The sequence below is a fragment of the Salmo salar genome, chromosome 09 (genome assembly GCF_965601325.2).
Source record: "Salmo salar chromosome 09, fSalSal1, whole genome shotgun sequence".
Lineage (NCBI taxonomy): Eukaryota > Metazoa > Chordata > Actinopteri > Salmoniformes > Salmonidae > Salmo > Salmo salar.
Genome location: NC_138299.1, coordinates 137,309,052 through 137,331,639, shown reverse-complemented (window position 1 = coordinate 137,331,639; position 22,588 = coordinate 137,309,052). Strand labels below are relative to the sequence as shown.

The window sequence follows — 22,588 nt, the reverse complement described above, 5'->3', positions numbered from 1 at the left end:
CAATGTGTACCTAAACATCAATGCCTTTCTTAAAATCAATACACAAGTATATATTTTTAAACCTGCATATTTAGTTAATATTGCCTGCTAACATGAATTTCTTTTAACTAGGGAAATTGTGTCACTTCTCTTGCGTTCTGTGCAACAGAATCAGGCTATATGCAGCAGTTTGGGCCACCTGGCTCGTTGCGAACTGTGCGAAGACCAACTTCGCCAAACGGGGGATGACTTAACAAAAGCGCATTTGCGAAAAAAGCACAATCGTTGCACGAATGTACCTAACCATAAACATCAATGTCTTTCTTAAAATCAATACACAGAGGTATATTTTTTTAAACCTGCCTATTTAGATAAAAGAAATCCAGGTTAGCAGGCAATATTAAACTAGGGAAATTGTGTCACTTCTCTTACGTTAATTGCACGCAAAGTCAGGGTATATGCAACCATTTGGGCCGCCTGGCTCGTTGCGAACTAATTTGCCAGAATTTTACGTAATTATGACATAACATTGAAGGTTGTGCAATGTAACAGGAATATTTTGACTTATGGATGCCACCCGTTAGATAAAATATGGAACGGTTCCGTATTTCACTGAAATAATAAACGTTTTGTTTTCGAAATGATAGTTTCCGGATTTGACCATATTAATAACCTAAGGCTCGTATTTCTGTTTGTTATTATGTCATAATTAAGTCTATGATTTCATATTTGATAGAGCAGTCTGTGTCACGACCTGACCATTAAAGAGGTCAGGTCGTTATTGTAGTTTGGTCAGGACGTGGCAGGGGGTGTTTGTTTAATGTGTTTCGGGGTTTGTTGGGCAATGTTCTATGTTAGTCTATTTCTATGTCTGTGTCTAGTTTATCTATTTCTATGCTTAGTTTATTGGTTTGACCTTCAATTGAAGGCAGCTGTTTCTCGTTGCCTCTAATTGAAGGTCCTATTTAGTAGGGGTGTTTTTTTCATGGGTTTTTGTGGGTAGTTGTTCCATGTGTAGCTGTATGTCTCACAGGACTGTTTTCTCGGCGTTGTTTTGTTTAAGTGTTTGTTTTGGTTTTTCATCTTAATAAAGAAGATGAGTATTCACATTCCCGCTGCATTTTGGTCCAATTCCTACGACGAACGTGACAGAACTACCCACCACCAACGGACCAAGCAGCGGAGGAAGGAGCAGCAGAGCTCTTTGGATTTATGGACATGGGAGGACATTTTGGACGGGGCAGGACCTTGGCACCAGGCTGGGGAGTACCGGCGACCTAAGGAGGAGCTGGAGGCAGCCAAGGCGGAGCGGCGTCATTACGAGGCATTATACGCGCAGATTGTCAAGTGCGAGAGGCAGCCCCAAGAAAGATTTGGGGGGTGGGACATGGGTAGTGTGGCTAGGTCAGGCAATAGACCTGAGCCAACTCCCCGTGCTTATTATGGGGAGCAGCGGATCAGAAGAGCGCCGGTCTATGCGGAAGTGCGCACGATCTCGCCCATGCGCACGCACAGTCCTGTGCGAGCGACTCCAGCCCCTCGCAAGTGCCATGCTAGAGTGGGCCTCCAGCCAGGTAGGAGTATGCCTGCGCAGTACATCTGGCCACCAGTACGTCTCCTAGGCCCAGGCTACCCTACGCCTGCTCTACGCACGGCAGCCATCAGGCCTCTGCACAGCCCAGTTCGCCCTGTGCCAGCACTCCGCCCGTGCAGGGCTACTGTTACCACCCAGCCAGGACGGGTTGTGCAGGTTGTGCGCTCCAGATCTCCAGTGTTTGTTCATGGCCCAGGGTATCCAGTTCCTGCTCCTCGCACTAGCCCTGAGGTGCGTGTCTCTAGTCTGGCGCCTCCAAAGCCAGCACCACGCACCAGGCCTCCAGTGCGTCAGCCCAGTCCAGTACGTCCTGTTCCTGCTCCTCGCAGGGGCAGGGGGTGTTTGTTTAATGTGTTTCGGGGTTTGTTGGGCAATGTTCTATGTTAGTCTATTTCTATGTCTGTGTCTAGTTTATCTATTTCTATGCTTAGTTTATTGGTTTGACCTTCAATTGGAGGCAGCTGTTTCTCGTTGCCTCTAATTGAAGGTCCTATTTAGTAAGGGTGTTTTTTTCATGGGTTTTTGTGGGTAGTTGTTCCATTTGTAGCTGTATGTCTAACAGGACTGTTTTCTCGGCGTTGTTTTGTTTAAGTGTTTATTTTCGTTTTTCATCTTAATAAAGAAGATGGGTATTCACATTCCCGCTGCATTCTGGTCCAATTCCTACGACGAACGTGACAGTCTGACTGAGCGGTGGTAGGCAGCAGCAGGCTCGTAAGCATTCATTCAAACAGAAATAGTCCTATAATAACTACAACCTAAAACTTCTTACTTGGGAATATTGAAGACTCATGTTAAAAGGAACCACCAGCTTTCATATGTTCTCATGTTCTGAGCAAGGAAGTTAAATGTTAGCTTTTTTACATGGCACATATTGCACTTTTACTTTCTTCTCCAACACTTTTTTTTTTGCATTATTTAAACCAAATTGAACATGTCATTATTTGAGGCTAAATTGATTTTATTGATGTATTATATTAAGTTAAAATAAAAGTGTTCATTGCACCTATTGTTGTAATTGTCATTATTACAAATAAATAAACAAAAATCGTCCGATTAATCGGGATTGGCCTTTTTTGGCCCCCCAATAATCGGTATCGGCGTTGAAAAATCATAATCGGCCGACCTCTAGTTTAGACTAGAGTTCGGTGGGTTTATAACTTGTAAGATTATTGTGAACTCATGAGTCACATTTCCCATAACTCTGTTGATGACACGTGCTACACCAGCTCAGCTTTAGCTTGTGAGCAGTGCTACTCATGACATTACTACAGCTTCAGACAGGTCCTCAGGTACCATTGCTAAATCAATAAACCAAGCCATCATCAGTGTCAGAGCACCAACTTCTACCCTTTCTCCTCCCACGCAGATGGTTGACATTTCTGGCCTGTGCCACTCCAGTGTTTGAAAGAGCCTGATGACACAGAACATCCAGCAGGGTATTAGCTAGCCAATGCTCAGTCATGGAGATAGGCAGAGGTTTGAAGGTTGGAGGAGTCAGTCCTTCTGGTGACTGCTGGTGTTGTAATGAAGCTAGTCCATGTCAGGAGACAGGTCACTGAGCATCATCCACTTTAGTCACATTGACATTTGTGAGTGGAGAGAACAGGGAGAGAGAAGTTTGTTAGGGCATAGCACACCTTTTCAGAACTGTAACTTCAGCTTTGATTAAGTGAATTATCTAAAGGAGAAAGCTGGGAATCGTATGAGGTGTCTGGTTTATAGTGGATCTGTTAAATCCTATTGTTTTGTATTCTATTTTGATGTAACGGGTTTTGTTGACATATTATTTTATTGGTACTATGTATTAGATAATCTATTATTTGACTGTGGTCTGTTTAGAACCGTCTATAGGACTGCTGTCTGACCATTGTACTGCAGAGGGGGATATGAGGATAACAATGCAGATGATGCCTCGCATGGCTGGACGTGTGTGATATGATATCATGGGGTTTGCTGCAGGCAAAGTCAGTTTTTTTTTTGTACTAGTTACGAGAGGAGTGTGTCTTGATTTCCATGCGTACGTGTGTGTCTGTGTTTCTGTCTGTGTGTGTATGTGGGTGTCTGTGATTCTGTCTGTGTCTGTACATGGGTGTCTGTTTCTATCTGTGTCTGTATGTGGGTGTCTGTGTTTCTATCTGTGTCTGTATGTGGGTGTCTGTGTTTCTATCTGTGTCTGTATGTGGGTGTCTGTGTCTGTATGTGTATGTGGGTGTCTGTGATTCTGTCTGTGTCTGTACGTGGGTGTCTGTGCTTCTGTCTGTGTCTGTATGTGGGTGTCTGTGTTTCTATCTGTGTCTGTATGTGGGTGTCTGTGTCTGTATGTGTATGTGGGTGTCTGTGATTCTGTCTGTGTCTGTACGTGGGTGTCTGTGCTTCTGTCTGTGTCTGTACGTGGGTGTCTGTGTTTCTATCTGTGTCTGTATGTGGGTGTCTGTGTCTGTATGTGTACGTGGGTGTCTGTGCGTCTGTCTGCCTGTATGTGTACGTAGGTGTAAGCACGTTTATTTGTATTGTGCTTTCTAAAATTATCCCTGATATTTTTTATATTGTATGTTCTTCTTTTGTATCGTACAGTGTGATACGGTGTGACTCACGACTCTTAGAGACCTCTTTACTCTAATGATGCAGCAGTACACAGAGAGGGATACTTTCAGGATGGAATTAAACATGCTGTTCTGTACAAGGACAATGATGTTGCTGCTTTTTGAAAACCCTTCAGAAAATGCACAAAAACATTTTTGAGCACCATGTCTGCTATTTTTGAGATCTCAGTCATTGGCTCATCACAGTCCTTTTGTCTCTGTCCCCACAGGAAGCTGCACAGTGGAGGCGAGAAGGGACATGGCTGTGAGTTCTGTGGCAAACGCTTCATAGACAGTGTACGGCTCAGGATGCACATGCTCTCTCACTCAGGTAACACTGCCATATGATGATAATAACAGAGTAAATTCCATTCAGAATACCCATGATAGAGCTGTACTTTTTTCACATGTACGTCTTCATTATGTCACACGTATATATGTCTTAAAGGATCCATAGGAAAGAGTATTCCCCTTATTGTCTGTCTCCTATCTGTCTCCTGTCTGAGACTGTCTCTGCATGTGTCAGATCTTCTGTGTCTCTGTCTTCTCTTTGTCTTCTCTCTGTGAATCTGTGTGTGTGTGTGTGTGTGTGTGTGTGTGTGTGTGTGTGTGTGTGTGTGTGTGTGTGTGTGTGTGTGTGTGTGTGTGTGTGTGTGTGTGTGTGTGTGTGTGTGTGTGTGTGTGTGTTTTCGGAGAGTCTGTCTGGCTCCATGCCAGCTCTGTCCCTCTGAGTGATGACATCATCAGTTGCCGGCAGGCCTGGGTGTTCTGCCAGTGCTCCGAAGCGTGTGTGATGGCTCGCTCGCAGATGTGTGTCCAGGAACACACTGTACCCAAACGCCGACTTAATCAGACCTGACTGCTCTCCCAGCCACTTTATCCAAAATAGAGCAGGAGAAGGGGAGGAGAGTAGGCGGAGAGAGGGCTTAAAAATGAAACTAAAATATAAACAGAAGCCCCACTCTGATGTAAGGAAGAATAACCACAATGCTGCTATAGCCATGTCTTTCCTCTCCTCTGATCCCTGTAAAAGTGATGGGAGATGGCTGACAGATGAGAGGTTCCCTTTCTCCAAACTGTGTTCATAAACTACCTGATCTCTCACAGTAGACACTCTATGATCTGAATGATAGTTGCATCAGGTCACGACATACAGTAAGTATTCTGCTAGTCGGCTAATGGCTACTCTCCTTTACTCATCCTGTCTGCATCGGTATGACCTGATGAGACATACTGGCTATAGTGTGTGTAATATAGGCCTGTTACACATCATTTAGCTACTTTGATCTTTCATTACAAAATAGATTTCTGAAACCTTCTTTCATCTAATTTGTATTCATGAACAAAATATATAGCCTCTGTATTGCACAAAAATAAAGAGTTTGATCTTATTTCATTGTCATTGTGTGTTGCCGTATAGCCCATAGCAGCCTTTAGATCCTCTGTTGGTTGCTAAGGAGCCAGTGCACCACAGCTCTAATGGGCTGATTTGGTATTCAGCTCGATGCTGGCTCGTATTTTGGTATGCCAGACAAAGTGTTTTGATGGAGGACTATTGCAGCCGCGTCTGGAGACAGTTTGATGGTTTATGGATGAGAGCACACTCCATGCCTTTGACGGCACAAGACAATGCACTATATTCTCTTCCTCCCTAATCACGCGCAATCTCCCAATATAACACACTGGACACACTGTCACAGAACATAACACACTGCACACACTGTCACAGAACACAACACACTGGACACACTGTCACAGAACACAACACACAACATTTAATGTACTGTCCTTAAAATGCTTCTCTCAGTCAAGGACAGCCCTGCAGTACATAACCTACCTACATCTAGGAAAAGGCTACATAGTATGCTGAAATGTTTTGTTTCCAAGATAAATGTCAAAGATCTGAAATGAGGTGAAATCTGCGGATGAGGTGATTGTAGCTAGCTACAGCACTGGGACTAGTGCAGCTGTACAGGGAGGTGGGGAGAGTTGAAAGAGGACTACATTTAGGCTGTAGCGCTCCCAGTTTCCAAAGCTTGTGGGTGTTTTAATTAGTCATTTTAACTTCATTTAAAGCCAGCTGAGCAGAAAATAGATCAGTGAATGAGCCCTGGGCCAGTATGGATCTGAAACCGATTTACATCTCACCACTAGCCAGCCCACATCCAAACAGCTGGGAGGGTGTATTCTCGTGTGTGTGTGTGTGTGTGTGTGTGTGTGTGTGTGTGTGTGTGTGTGTGTGTGTGTGTGTGTGTGTGTGTGTGTGTGTGTGTGTGTGTGTGTGTGTGTGTGTGTGTGTGTGTGTGTGTGTGTGTGTGTGTACAGAATCACCATTTGTCAGAACAACTGGCATCTCCTATAGCTGAGTGGTGTCAGTGCCCTTGTCTTCTCTGATCTCTTCATAGGAAAAGACAAGGGCATTCCAAAGGTGAGCAGGGTGCTGTGTGTTACTGAGGGAGATGGCTAGGGAGTGTTGACTCTGGAGGGTTTCTGATAAAGGCCTGTGCCGCAGGCTCAGATCGTCTGCTGTGCACAGAACACCCAGTCCTTCTGTGTCAACTCAGGCAGACAGGCCGTGCACTGTTCAGAGCCTGATAACAGGGTAAATACAACTCTTCAGCTCAGCTCCTCACTGTGAAATAGAGAGGCCATGGAACACTGTCTGGTGCCTTTGTTTGGCCAGAGTTGTGTTTTTTCCACTGGGTTCTGGTCTTTTTTACTCTGTGTGACTCCTTATGTAACTGTAAACAACCAAAAGTGTATACAGAAGAGGATGGTTACTTAGGGACTTTTAAATAGAGCATTGCATTGGCTCAAGGTTTGATATGGGTTTTAATCCAACAGCTTTCTCACCTTTTAAAAATGTGGTTTGAATCGGAAGTAAAAGTGGAGCTTTTATAGCCATCTGAGATTCAGATATTGATTGGTTGCCATAACCATGAATTCCATCCATCAAATTCAGTTGCGCCCTCTACAGCATGATCATAATTATTTTGTACAAATTACTGTATACTTCAATGTTTACATCTCACAAAAGAATGTACACCATATGTTAAGTGTTTGATGATGACACATGACTGAGATGTCCCCCTGCAGCTGGAGCTGAGGCCTTGGTGTGTGATCAGTGTGGAGCTACATTCTCTGCTGAAGACGCTCTGGAGGCCCACAGACAGACACACACAGGTACTGTATGACAGACACACAGACACACGCACGCAGGTACTGTCTGACAGACACACAGACACACACAGACAAACATAGCTTGAAAACGTACAGGTACCCAATGACTCACAAACACTCATTCACTACCCTTAAACAAGCAGGCTACAATTGACAAGACACTGTTTGAGGTCCGCTTATGTAATGTATTCTGTCTGTCTGTCTTGCTGCTTATTCAAAAAAGTGGTTAATAAACATATGACTATGGGGATTAACATCCTTGTTATTGTGCTGGCAGGGTTAAACTGTCCCTGTCATGTTGCTCCATAATTTATCAGCGGCTAGCGAGGACAGGAAGGCCCGCTCAGATATCACCAACTAATATCTCCTGGTATCCCGTGTGGGTGCATGCCTATTTACCACGGTGCTGGCAAGCCTAGGCCGCACTGCAAGTACATGGCAGTGTCATAGATATGCCATGCATCTAGGCTATGTGCGTGAGGAGCCCAGAGGGTTGTTACTCTATGGCTCTGACTCACGTCAACAACTTGGATCAACACATTTTGTTTGGGAATGATCTCATGGTGATAGATTCTATTTATCCTCTCCAGCTCAGAACATAATGGACATCAGTTCCTGGGAACTATTCTGAAACCTAGTTGTTTTAATTAGCGAGACAGTCCTCTAATCAGATGACTGGGTATCTCCTACCGAAGTTACACAAATGAGGTTGAAATAAAAGCTGCCTATATTTGTCTTCCTTCCAAAAATTCAGATCCTCTCCCAGTGCCTGAATCCCAGTCATTAAAGTATCTAAATTAAGCTCTACCTCATCTTAGACAAACCCTACAGTCGATCCACAATGAGTGTCAGAATCCACACCTTTTCTGCTACTGTCAGAGAAAGCTGATAACCCGCTCCGAAGCATTGGCATGTAACTGTAACTCCAGGTGCCACACACAATATGAATAGTTAATGCCTGTGGACATGGAGGGGTGTTAACGATGCCTAAAGTTTCTACCTCCTCTCCTTCAGGTTGTAAACATCCAGGGGTCAGTTATCGGCTTGGCAGTGTATCTAGTGCAGAGTACAGGAGGGCATTACTCACTCATTTTGTAATGATCTCAACGTGGTCTAGTGTGATAAATAACCCTCTTACTGCCACTTTGTACACTTTGTGCTCAGACCAGAATGGTATGATTTCTTTGGAGCTGTTTGGTGGTTTTAGGGAATTCAGCTACTGTACACATTCTCTTTTAGAATATGCATTCACTGTATGTTCTTATACTTTCAACACAAGCGAAAAAGTGTGACAGGTCTTCTGCACTCAAAAAGATCTCACATAAAGCTTACTTCTTTAAAAATATATATATTCTTACTGCATCAGGATCGCAAAAACAGACATTTCTGCTTATTTGCCTTCTTCAGTGTGTAACTTAAACACTGAAGTAGGATTCACTGGTTTAACGCACCAATCAAACTTTGAGTGCGCTATGATCCTCTTTTGATTATACTTTCAACACATCCTGGGTTTATAACCTTTCAGATCACTGGCTGAATGAATCTTGTTACCATGGCTTTATATATCGCCATGTCCAAGCTGTATCACATCCGGCCGTGATTGGGAGTCCCATAGGGACGGTCCCGCGTCGTCTGGCTTAGGCCAGGGTAGGCCGTCATCGTAAATAAGAATTTGTTCTTGACTGACTTGCCTAGTTAAATAAAATAAAATAAAAAAGAAATGTGACAGTATGCCAGGAAGCCAAACAGACATTATCACAGGTCAGACCTTAGCAGCCATAGCCCTTTAGTTTACTGATATATTCTCCCCAAGAAGAAAAACACCCCTACCTGACAAAGACCTGGTTGGCTCTCATATCAATCACGCTACAGAGACTGCAGTGCAGAGCCTAGCTCATTTCCAGTGAGTGAGAGTGTGTTTTGGCAATGTGAATGTCAGAGGTGAGTGGCCGTGGGTTGGCATTAAGTGGCTGGTTAGGGGGGAGTTCCTGAGGGCATTGGTTGGAAGGGTTGGTGGCATTGGATGCCAGGACTCCCAGGAAAACAACATCATGTGGTGCTGTTTACTCCATCTTTGCCACAGCCCTCTCTGTCACAGTTGCTGTCTGCTTTGCCTCTGACCTACTTGTGAGTGCCCAAAATAAAATAATGGAACTGTCTCAAGCAACAATGACCTTATTTCATTAGACCATGTTAGCTAAGTTCTCTGTGGTATCATCTTGTTTGAACAGTTTTGGAAAATGTAAGCAAATCATAGAGCGTAGTAATGGACTGGACATGGTGCAGAACATAGTGGCTAACCATTCTGCCACCTTGCCTGCAGGAAAAGGCCCTAAGAGTGCTGTCTTTGTGTGTTCTTACAAACAGCTGCCCTTATCCTACACATAAACACTTCCTGTACTGAATGTCCACAGTACACATAACCCCTATTATACAGAGAACACATCCTACTCCATCACACTTCCTTGTACATTCAATACTGCTTATGTGCATAGCATAGCCACTTCTCAATGAAATAGACCTCATCTAATTGCGCAATACTTATTGTGCAAGCTGCATTCACAATAATGAATATGCAATCGGTTGAAATGTATACCCCCATTCCACTTATAAATAGCTAATCGTTGGTACAGATCTTCAAGTACTGAGTCATACTGTACTCTACTTACACCCCAGTCTATTTTGCTGGCCTCTAGCTACAAAGTACACACTGCCTAGTGCTAGTCCAGTCATTCAGGCCCTGTAGGCTTCTACTTTGTCTTCATGTACTTTATGGTGAATGCTATTGGCAAAATATGCTAAGCATCCAGATTGGAGACAGCAGGTGACCTGAATGAAACGGGCCATGGAAGATGGAATGGTGGTTAAACACCAGCAACGTATGTCTTGTTGCATTAATTATTGAGCTGGTTGTTCCTCACTCTGGTAGATTAGCGGTCTGCTGATCAGTGGCTGGCCTACCTGGGATCATCTGAGGTTCTGTATGGTTACTGTCTGTCTCTAGACTTATCATAACATGTAGTCTACAGGGACCCAGTCTGAACCCAGTGTGCAAAATTGGTTGAAAGACATATTTCCTATGTCTTGTCAACGTCTTTTCAACCAAAAATACGTCTTTTCAACATCTTTTACTCATAGGGAAGGCACTGGGTCATATAAGGTCTGGTGCTCATTGCTCAGTGTAATGTACATAGTGTATATGTGTAACTGGGTCACAGGGGCAGCTAATGAGTGAACATGCTGAGGTGAGCCATATTAGGAGTTTTACTCATAGCGCCTTGATGTTGAGCCAGTCCGTTATAGCTCCTTTCAGTGAATCTGACTTAACCCAATAAGCAAGCTCTTTAAAGAGTGTGGCATAGTACTTTCAACTCTTTCAATGATCTGAAGAAAATTAGTTTAAACTCTTTGGCTTCATAGCTCAATATTTCCCAGAGCCACTGTGTAGGTTGAGCAAAACAGCTCTAGAACTATTTATACCTTCTTTTGTATACTGGTTTAAAGGAGCAGTCCATGGTTGCTTTGTAGTGGAATTATGGTGAGACCTGCACAGAAACGTGCTGTTAACACAGACCAATGAGATTAGATGGAGATCTATGGTGAACTAAACCTAAAGACGGTTAACATTACAGAGATCTGTATAAACATTATGCAATCCCTTGTTCAATTTGCAGTGGGGTTACTGTGAGATTCACAGGGTGGGAAAACTTTTGTTAGTCTTTAGAAAAGGAACAGGCTTTGCTTATTTGTGAATGGAGGGATTAGTTTGAACACTTCACCCCAAGGAGGGCCATGATCCAATCTGGTTGCCTAGAGACATGTTTTTGTCTGTTGAGCCACTTCCTCTGTGTTCCCTGCCTTAGTTGGACTATTGACAGGCTGTTATGTAAATGCTCCCATGTCATGTTCTGATCTGATGTCTGATAAACGGTTGACGTTTAATTCAACTATCAGGCTGAACTTCCCTTCTCCTGGCTAGAATATTTTTATGAAATGTCTTGTTTCTTGGCACCTCTTTTTCCGATTGGAACATAGGAACTCTGGAATGAGTTTAGTTTTAGTTCTGTATACACTGTCTGTCTAAAGTTTACTGAGAGAAACTATACTGAAGTTAAATAATCTTTCTCTGTGGAATGTCTGCAAGGCCCCTCCCCTGTGTGACTCAATAGATGCACAATGCTCAGTCAGCCATCCAGCCTTTGAGGAATACCATTGATTACATGGTGTTTACCACATTGAGGACCTAGGGTCAAGAGGTCAGAAGACCAAATCCCATTCCCTTTGTCTGGTTAAGGGTGAGAAAGCAGGGGGCAGTGGGGGCAGTGGCATGCCTACTGGAGATTGTGTTTTCTCACAGAAAGGCTGCTCTGCACTAAGGAGCAAAGCCTACTGGAAAAAGATGCTGTGAAAGCAAGTGTTTAGGTGTGAAAGTTAACAGAGTGCACTAGTGCAGGTAGTCATCAAACTAATGAATGTCAGCATAGATACATACTGTTTGTGCTGCACCTCCGACTTTATCTACTGATTTTATTTAAGGGACTATTTGTATTAGTGCTTCTGTTATTTTCTTTCAATGAAGTTGAATTGTTTCTGGTAACTACTCTATTACTCAAGGAGTTGTCACTGTGGAGGTGGGACTGAGATCATTGTTAAGCGAGAACTTTTGTTTTGACAGTTTCACATTATTGTCATGGCAGTGGGATGAGAGGGTATTGACTGAGCATCTGAGTGTCTAGAAGCAGGACATGACAAGTAGAACAAGAATGAATCCATACTGTTTAATGGTTCAGTGCTCAAAATAGGCAGAATGCAGACTTATGGGAATGGTCATTAAATGGTCATTTCAAGAATGAATGAATGAGAAGAGCTGAGGAATGATACTGAGTGAGAACATTTTCTGAGGAAAATCATACAGAACTGCAGAAGTAACTTATGGTACTGTATCATTTGAGGTCCTATCCAGCATGTTGGAGGCTAGAGGGAGTAGAAGAGTAGAGAGCACTCCACCTGCTGGCGCATTGAGATTGAACGGCTTGACACATTTTTCTTAGATTATTCTTCATTTAGTACCACCGGTCAAGCAGCACAGAATGGATTCTGCAGTTCCTAAAGGTCTTTTTACTTTTCAGGATACATGTTTATTTAGCCTAGATTGTTGGTGCATTCCAGTCAAGAGGTAGCTCTGCTTCTTTAGAAAAAAATCTGAAACTAAAGAAAGACATAACAGAGAAGCTTTCCTGTCTAGTCAGGGTTGGGGGCGGTACAGGGAAGATCTTTTGTCCATCGGTAATACATTGTGATCCGTGGGTGAGAAAAGCCCTGATCATTAGGCTACTACACAAAGCCTGGAAGTGTAGGAGTTGCATGAAGAGCCTATGACTAATGGATCTGGCCATTGAGGGTCCGAACCACATTGTGTTTCTATTGTGAAGATAGATGGCCACTGGAATAAAGCTAGTTAACAGGTGCAGTGCATTCCAGTAGGCCCTCTTTCTGCTGCATTGTGTGGAGTGGAGAACATCTCTCATCTTCTCTTTTTCTTATTGAGTAGAAGTAATGCTAAATTCTCCTAGTTCAGTTTAGGGCAAATCACAGCAAGCTCATAGCCTACTTTAATTCCATCAAGTCCCATGATCAATATCTAATAACGAGAGAGAAAATAAAAATAACACAGATGCATGTAATCTTAGAAATATTCTGAATATTAGTGACACATTTTATCCTATAAATTAGGCCTGATGTAAGCTATGCCTTTCATGTTGTGTATTCCCAGTCCCTGTAGCTCAGTTGGTAGAGCATGGTGTTTGCAACACCAGGGTTGTGGGTTCGATTCCCACGGGGGGCCAGCACAGAAAAAAATGTATGAAATTGTATGAAATGTATGCATTCACTACTGTAAGTCGCTCTGGATAAGAGCGTCTGCTAAATGACTAAAATGTAAAAATGTAAAATGTAAATGTGAAGAGGACCACGTGTAATGTGAGGCACTAAGATACTGACTGACTCACTCAGAGTAGGTTTTGTAGTGGTTCAATAAGTGAAATGTATCTGGGAGTAATCATGACTAAAATAAAATAAACATTTGGGAGAAATGTTGGTATGTGGATTGCAGGAAAACGGTAAACAATAGAGAGATACTATGATTTATTGCTGAAATTGTTGGAATTATTGACTATAAATATCCTTGTCTGTTAACTTGATTGAACTCCAAACACTGTCTGACAATCTCCTGTCTTAGTGTGAGTGTGCTGTATCTCTTTCCTGTACTAATTCCAATTTAATTGCCAGTTGCCTCAAGGCACTTCAATAACAGTAACAAATGATTTGATTTAGTGGACCTCATCAGACTGCATTTTAAATGCAACTCAGCAACCCCACTTGAATTCCAATGAAAAGCTGGCATAGCCTCCTGTTTACTAATGATCCACCGCTGGAGATGTCTGATTGAATCCGAGTCGTGAGCAATGGGACCTGCTTTGTAAATGATCCCAAAGCCGAGCAGACAGAGAAATACCGACATCATAACCTAACATTAGCCACCTCTCTGCAAGACTCATACATTATTACCAGTGGAATTGATTACCCGATGAACTGATTATTCAGTCCTACGTCACATCTGGATTTTCATGAGAGGGATAAGCAAAGGGGTCATTCAATAGTGTTAAGAACAAGTAAGAACCCTGTATAATGTGTGTGAGTGTATTTAATGGTGGTTCTTCACAGATCCTGTATGAGTAAAACTAGCCTGTGTTTCCCTATCTGTATTCCGCTCCACTCTCAGTGCAACAGGAGAGCAGCCCCAAAGTGATGCCAGGTCACACACAGGATTAAAAGGATTGTGTTTTTCCTGCAGTCCTGCCTTTAATGGCTTGATATCACTACTTAACATTCAGCACATAGCTCATAGTGTAGGCATCGTTCAGGGTGGAGCTTCTATCAGCCTCTCTCTGTAAACAGACACAGAGGACTTCAGAGGCTGCTTGAACACAGGCTTGATGGGGATTGAGGAGAATAATTCCGCTTTTAACATCCTATAAGGAGAAGGCATTGATTATGTGATTGACAGTTCCAGCATCCTGTGTATTGTGTTAAAAAAAATCACGAAAAGACCATGACTTCAGTCAGGAAAGTGTATAAAGTCAAACTGAATGTATTTCACGCCTGTCAAGGGGGTTAGTTTAGGAAGAAACACTTTGCTCTTTGAAAGAAGTGTTCTCCTCAGAACACTCAGGCTCAGAGTTGAGTGATCCAGTTTCCCCACTGAGTGTATGTTTGGTCCTGAAATAACTGTGTCTGTGTCTCTGTGTGGTCTCCAGGGACAGACATGGCAGTGTTTTGTCTGCTGTGTGCCAAGCGGTTCCAGACCCAGAAGGCTCTGCAGCAGCACATGGAGGTCCATGCAGGGATGCACAGCTACGTCTGCAGCCACTGTGACCACACCTTCCCCAGCCACACCACCCTCAAACGCCACCTGCGCTCACACACAGGTAAGGACTGCATCTGTGTCCTATGTCATCTTCGTCATCATCACCACCACCACCGTTTCCATCATCACTGTCATATCCGTCAACATCATCGCCTACACTAACACACAATCCAAAGCTGCAATGACATCAATTCCCATAAACCTCAACCCTTTAATCTTTAAATAACTTGAACTACTACTTCTCTCTTGGCACTAGACTGAAGTAGCATGAGACCAGAGTTCTTTAATTTCAGTCTACAGTCAGTTTCACTTAATTTATCATGTTTATGTTCACTTAACGTTAATAAACTCCGCTATGATTCACTTTCCTGATGACAGCAATGCTTCGTTATGGCCAGTGTTATGTTTGAGGCTATTTTATCCAGTTTATGTGTTTATGTTCTTAGACACAGCCTTCTAGGCCCCTGCCATTAATGCCTGTCAGTTCTACTGCAGTTCTCCCCAAATGACAGAGCAAACCGAAATAAATATCTACAGAACAACAAATGTCTGTGTTTTTCTCCGAGAGAGACTACCAAAGATTACTATTCCAAAACTATACAGCAAATGCTCTGAAAAACAACAGAAACCTGAAAACACCATCCAACCTGGAACTGAGTGAGTAATGTTTAGTCTGAAGCTATATTTTATTTCTAAAAGTCAAGGAGAAAGATACATTACATTATTTTATAATGATTATAAGGACTCTGAATGCCAAGTTAAGGCTACCAAGCTTGATACAACTTCAATTAGCACTGACGTGTCAAGTGAGAGGTATCAAAGCCCTTTAGCCCAACAATGGCAGGAGAGTCGCACAGTCTACTCCAACCAAATGGAGAGGCCTTAGAAGCTGCCTCCCGCTGTTCAGAGGTAATTCAAATATAGTACCCTGTTTATGTAAAGAATGATAAGACACGAAAAGATCACAAAATGAAGCTCCTTATGGAAAATCAAGAGACACTTTTTGCTGACTATTATAAAAATGGGAACATCAGCAACCTCATCTTCCACACAGACCATCCCCTGGCATGGCACAGTGCTATATTAACCAGACCATCCCCTGACACAGTGCTATATTAACACAGACCATCCCCTGGCATGGCACAGTGCTATATTAACCAGACCATCCCCTGGCATGGCACAGTGCTATATTAACCAGACCATCCCCTGGCATGGCACAGTGCTATATTAACCAGACCATCCCCTGGCACAGTGCTATATTAACCAGACCATCCCCTGGCACAGTGCTATATTAACCAGACCATCCCCTGGCACAGTGCTATATTAACCAGACCATCCCCTGGCATGGCACAGTGCTATATTAACCAGACCATCCCCTGACACAGTGCTATATTAACCAGACCATCCCCTGGCATGGCACAGTGCTATATTAACCAGACCATCCCCTGGCATGGCACAGTGCTATATTAACCAGACCATCCCCTGACACAGTGCTATATTAACCAGACCATCCCCTGGCATGGCACAGTGTTATATTAACCAGACCATCCCCTGGCATGGCACAGTGCTATATTAACCAGACCATCCCCTGGCACAGTGCTATATTAACCAGACCATCCCCTGGCATGGCACAGTGCTATATTAACCAGACCATCCCCTGGCACAGTGCTATATTAACCAGACCATCCCCTGGCATGGCACAGTGCTATATTAACCAGACCATCCCCTGGCATGGCACAGTGCTATATTAACCAGACCATCCCCTGGCATGGCACAGTGCTATATTAACCAGACCATCCCGTGGCATGGCACAGTGCTATATTAACCAGACCATCCCCTGGCATGGCACAGTGCTATATTAACCAGACCATCCCCTGGCATGGCACAGTGCTATATTAACCAGACCATCCCCTGGCACAGTGCTATATTAACCAGACCATCCCCTGGCACAGTGCTATATTAACACAGACCATCCCCTGACATGGCACAGTGCTATATTAACCAGACCATCCCCTGGCATGGCACAGTGCTATATTAACCAGACCATCCCCTGGCACAGTGCTATATTAACACAGACCATCCCCTGGCATGGCACAGTGCTATATTAACCAGACCATCCCGTGGCACAGTGCTATATTAACCAGACCATCCCCTGGCATGGCACAGTGCTATATTAACCAGACCATCCCCTGGAATGGCACAGTGCTATATTAACCAGACCATCCCCTGGCATGGCACAGTGCTATATTAACACAGACCATCCCCTGGCATGGCACAGTGCTATATTAACCAGACCATCCCCTGGCACAGTGCTATATTAACCAGACCATCCCCTGGCATGGCACAGTGCTATATTAACCAGACCATCCCCTGGAATGGCACAGTGCTATATTAACCAGACCATCCCCTGGCATGGCACAGTGCTATATTAACCAGACCATCCCCTGGCATGGCACAGTGCTATATTAACCAGACCATCCCCTGGCATGGCGCAGTGCTATATTAACCAGACCATCCCCTGGCATGGCACAGTGCTATATTAACCAGACCATCCCCTGGCATGGCACAGTGCTATATTAACCAGACCATCCCCTGGCATGGCACAGTGCTATATTAACCAGACCATCCCCTGGCATGGCACAGTGCTATATTAGCACACTACCCCTCTGTTAAGAGGGTGGTGTGTTACCGAGGGGTGGAAACTCAGGATACTAGACAATGAGGACTCTGAGTCAGCTAATATACATCTCTATAAGTCTGGAACAGTATTGTACAAGGCAACCCCAAACAGTTTCAGCTGGTCTTTCACCTAATCAAAGAATTAGCTCAGCAGGAGAAGCTCTCCCTTGAGAAGATACCCCCACCCCGAGCAGGTCAGACCAGACCTCTTCATTATATAACCCCACAGACAGGCAACCCCAAGCAGAAAGTCAACCTCTCAGCACAGAGTACTACTCCCTCATTGAAATGAAGGATACATTTACCCAGCTGGACGTGAGGCAGGTGGAGCTGAAACAGCAGGTGATTACACTCCAGTCAGCACAGACCCAGACAACAGTCCAGCACAACAACACCCCCTTAACCAGACCCGGAGAGCTGGAGGTGGAGAGGGACATATCTGGACTGTGGTGAGACAACTTCAACAGGAGAAGAAGCAGGAGAAGAACAGAGCACTAGTGGAGAGGATCAGACTGCTGGAGGAGAGGACGGGGGGATGGTGGAGAGGATCAGACTGCTGGAGGAGAGGGTGAGGGGGATGGAGGGAGAGGATCAGACTGCTGAAGGGGAGGGAGAGGATCAGACTGCTGGAGGAGAGGGTGAGGGGGATGGAGGGAGAGGATCAGACTGCTGGAGGAGAGGGTGAGGGGGATGGAGGGAGAGGATCAGACTGCTGGAGGAGAGGGTGAGGGGGATGGAGGGAGAGGATCAGACTGCTGGAGGAGAGGGTGAGGGGGATGGAGGGAGAGGGTCAGACTGCTGGAGGAGAGGGTGAGGGGGATGGAGGGAGAGGATCAGACTGCTGGAGGAGAGGGTGAGGAGGATGGAGGGAAGGAGAGGATCAGACTGCTGGAGGAGAGGGTGGGGGGGATGGTGGAGAGGATCAGACTGCTGGAGGAGAGGGTGAGGGGGATGGAGGGAGAGGATCAGACTGCTGGAGGAGAGGGTGGGGGGATGGAGGGAGAGGATCAGACTGCTGGAGGAGAGGGTGAGGGGGATGGTGGAGAGGATCAGACTGCTGGAGGAGAGGGTGAGGGGGATGGAGGAGAGGATCAGACTGCTGGAGGAGAGGGCGAGGGGGATGGAGGGAGAGGATCAGACTGCTGGAGGAGAGGGTGAGGGGGATGAGGAGAGGATCAGACTGCTGGAGGAGAGGGTGGGGGGGATGGTGGAGAGGATCAGACTGCTGGAGGAGAGGGTGAGGGCGATGGAGGGAGAGGATCAGACTGCTGAAGGAGAGGGTGAGGGGGATGGAGGGAGAGGATCAGACTGCTGGAGGAGAGGGTGAGGGGGATGGTGGAGAGGATCAGACTGCTGGAGGAGAGGGCGACGGGGATGGAGGGAGAGGATCAGACTGCTGGAGGAGAGGGTGAGGGGGATGGAGGAGAGGATCAGACTGCTGGAGGAGAGGGCGAGGGGGATGGAGGGAGAGAATCAGACTGCTGCTGGAGAGGGTGAGGGGGATGGAGGAGAGGATCAGACTGCTGCTGGAGAGGGTGAGGGGGATGGAGGGAGAGGATCAGACTGCTGGAGGAGAGGGTGAGGGGGATGGAGGAGAGGATCAGACTGCTGGAGGAGAGGGTGAGGGGGATGGAGGAGAGGATCAGACTGCTGGAGGAGAGGGTGAGGGGGATGGAGGAGAGGATCAGACTGCTGCTGGAGAGGCAGCGGGGGATGGCGTGTGACAGAGAACAACCCACTGGAGAGGTGGCCACCTCCGCAGAGAAACCAGCAGAACAGCCCACCTCAGCTCCCGACAAAACTCTCGACACCACAGCAGAACAGTCCACCCCAGACCCTGACCACATCTACATCACAGCAGAACAGTCCACCCCAGACCCTGACCACGTCTACACCACAGCAGAACAGTCCACCCCAGACCCTGACCACGTCTACACCACAGCAGAACAGTCCACCCCAGACCCTGACCACGTCTACATCACAGCAGAACAGTCCCCTGACCCTGACCACGTCTACACCACAGCAGAACAGTCCACCCCAGACCCTGACCACGTCTACACCACAGCAGAACAGTCCACCCCAGACCCTGACCACGTCTACACCACAGCAGAACAGTCCACCCCAGACCCTGACCACGTCTACACCACAGCAGAACAGTCCACCCCAGACCCTGACCACGTCTACTCCACAGCAGAACAGTCCCCAGACCCTGACCACGTCTACATCACAGCAGAACAGTCCACCCCAGACCCTGACCACGTCTACACCACAGCAGAACAGTCCACCCCAGACCCTGACCACGTCTACACCACAGCAGAACAGTCCACCCCAGACCCTGACCACGTCTACACCACAGCAGAACAGTCCACCCCTGACCCTGACCACGTCTACACCACAGCAGAACAGTCCACCCCAGACCCTGACCACGTCTACACCACAGCAGAACAGTCCACCCCAGACCCTGACCACGTCTACTCCACAGCAGAACAGTCCCCAGACCCTGACCACGTCTACATCACAGCAGAACAGTCCACCCCAGACCCTGACCACGTCTACACCACAGCAGAACAGTCCCCAGACCCTGACCACATCTACATCACAGCAGAACAGTCCACCCCAGACCCTGACCACGTCTACATCACAGCAGAACAGTCCCCAGGCCATGACCACGTCTACACCACAGCAGAACAGTCCTCATCAGTCTACATCACAGCAGAACAGTCCTCAGACCCTGACCACGTCTACACCACAGCAGAACAGTCCACACCAGACCCTGACCACATCTACACCACAGCAGAACAGTCCCCAGACCCTGACCACGTCTACCCCAGACCCTGACCACGTCTACACCACAGCAGAACAGTCCTCAGACCCTGACCACGTCTACATCACAGCAGAACAGTCCTCATCAGTCTACTTCACAGCAGAACAGTCCACCCAAGACCCTGACCACGTCTACATCACAGCAGAACAGTCCCCAGACCCTGACCACGTCTACATCACAGCAGAACAGTCCCCAGACCCTGACCACGTCTACCCCACAGCAGAACAGTCCCCAGACCCTGACCACGTCTACACCACAGCAGAACAGTCCACCCCAGACCCTGACCACGTCTACCCCACAGCAGAACAGTCCACCCCAGACCCTGACCACGTCTACATCACAGCAGAACAGTCCTCAGACCCTGACCACGTCTACATCACAGCAGAACAGTCCCCAGACCCTGACCACGTCTACATCACAGCAGAACAGTCCACCCCAGACCCTGACCACGTCTACCCCACAGCAGAACAGTCCCCAGACCCTGACCACGTCGACTTCACAGCAGAACAGTCCCCAGACCATGACCACGTCTACATCACAGCAGAACAGTCCTCAGACCCTGACCACGTCTACATCACAGCAGAACAGTCCTCAGACCCTGACCACGTCTACACCACAGCAGAACAGTCCACCCCAGACCCTGACCACGTCTACATCACAGCAGAACAGTCCCCAGACCCTGACCACGTCTACATCACAGCAGAACAGTCCACCCCAGACCCTGACCACGTCTACATCACAGCAGAACAGTCCACCCCAGACCCTGACCACGTCTACACCACAGCAGAACAGTCCACCCCAGACCCTGATGAAGTCTACACCACAGCAGAACAGTCCTCAGACCCTGACCACGTCTACAGCACAGCAGAACAGTCCACCTCAGACCATGACCACGTCTACACCACAGCAGAACAGTCCCGAGACCCTGACCACGTCTACTCCACAGCAGAACAGTCCCCAGACCATGACCACACCTACATCACAGCAGAACAGTCCCCAGACCATGACCACGTCTACACCACAGCAGAACAGTCCACCCCAGACCCTGACCACGTCTACACCACAGCAGAACAGTCCACCCCAGACCCTGACCACGTCTACACCACAGCAGAACAGTCCACCCCAGACCCTGACCACGTCTACACCACAGCAGAACAGTCCACCCCAGACCCTGACCACGTCTACACCACAGCAGAACAGTCCACCCCAGACCCTGACCACGTCTACATCACAGCAGAACAGTCCACCCCAGACCCTGACCACGTCTACACCACAGCAGAACAGTCCACCCCAGACCCTGACCACGTCTACACCACAGCAGAACAGTCCACCCCAGACCCTGACCACGTCTACACCACAGCAGAACAGTCCACCCCAGACCCTGACCACGTCTACACCACAGCAGAACAGTCCACACCAGACCCTGACCACATCTACACCACAGCAGAACAGTCCCCAGACCCTGACCACGTCTACCCCAGACCCTGACCACGTCTACACCACAGCAGAACAGTCCTCATCAGTCTACTTCACAGCAGAACAGTCCACCCAAGACCCTGACCACGTCTACATCACAGCAGAACAGTCCCCAGACCCTGACCATGTCTACATCACAGCAGAACAGTCCACCCCAGACCCTGACCACGTCTACACCACAGCAGAACAGTCCACCCCAGACCCTGACCACGTCTACACCACAGCAGAACAGTCCACACCAGACCCTGACCACATCTACACCACAGCAGAACAGTCCCCAGACCCTGACCACGTCTACCCCAGACCCTGACCACGTCTACATCACAGCAGAACAGTCCTCATCAGTCTACTTCACAGCAGAACAGTCCACCCAAGACCCTGACCACGTCTACATCACAGCAGAACAGTCCCCAGACCCTGACCATGTCTACATCACAGCAGAACAGTCCACCCCAGACCCTGACCACGTCTACCCCACAGCAGAACAGTCCCCAGACCCTGACCACATCTACATCACAGCAGAACAGTCCCCAGACCCTGACCACATCTACATCACAGCAGAACAGTCCTCAGACCCTGACCACGTCTACATCACAGCAGAACAGTCCCCAGACCCTGACCACGTCTACATCACAGCAGAACAGTCCACCCCAGACCCTGACCACGTCTACCCCACAGCAGAACAGTCCCCAGACCCTGACCACGTCGACTTCACAGCAGAACAGTCCCCAGACCATGACCACGTCTACATCACAGCAGAACAGTCCTCAGACCCTGACCACGTCTACATCACAGCAGAACAGTCCTCAGACCCTGACCACGTCTACACCACAGCAGAACAGTCC

General features: G+C 46.9%; 1 protein-coding gene across 1 annotated transcript in view; it reads left to right on the top strand.

The window, feature by feature from the left end:
• Nucleotides 1–22,588, top strand: part of LOC106613028 (zinc finger and BTB domain-containing protein 16-A) — a 66,017-nt gene that overhangs the window by 5,962 nt on the left and 37,467 nt on the right. Inside the window, exons 3-5 of the mRNA XM_014214894.3 lie at nucleotides 4,389–4,489; nucleotides 7,255–7,341; nucleotides 14,655–14,825. Of these exons, the coding sequence (XP_014070369.2) occupies nucleotides 4,389–4,489; nucleotides 7,255–7,341; nucleotides 14,655–14,825 (359 nt within the window). The remainder of the gene's footprint in view (nucleotides 1–4,388; nucleotides 4,490–7,254; nucleotides 7,342–14,654; nucleotides 14,826–22,588) is intronic.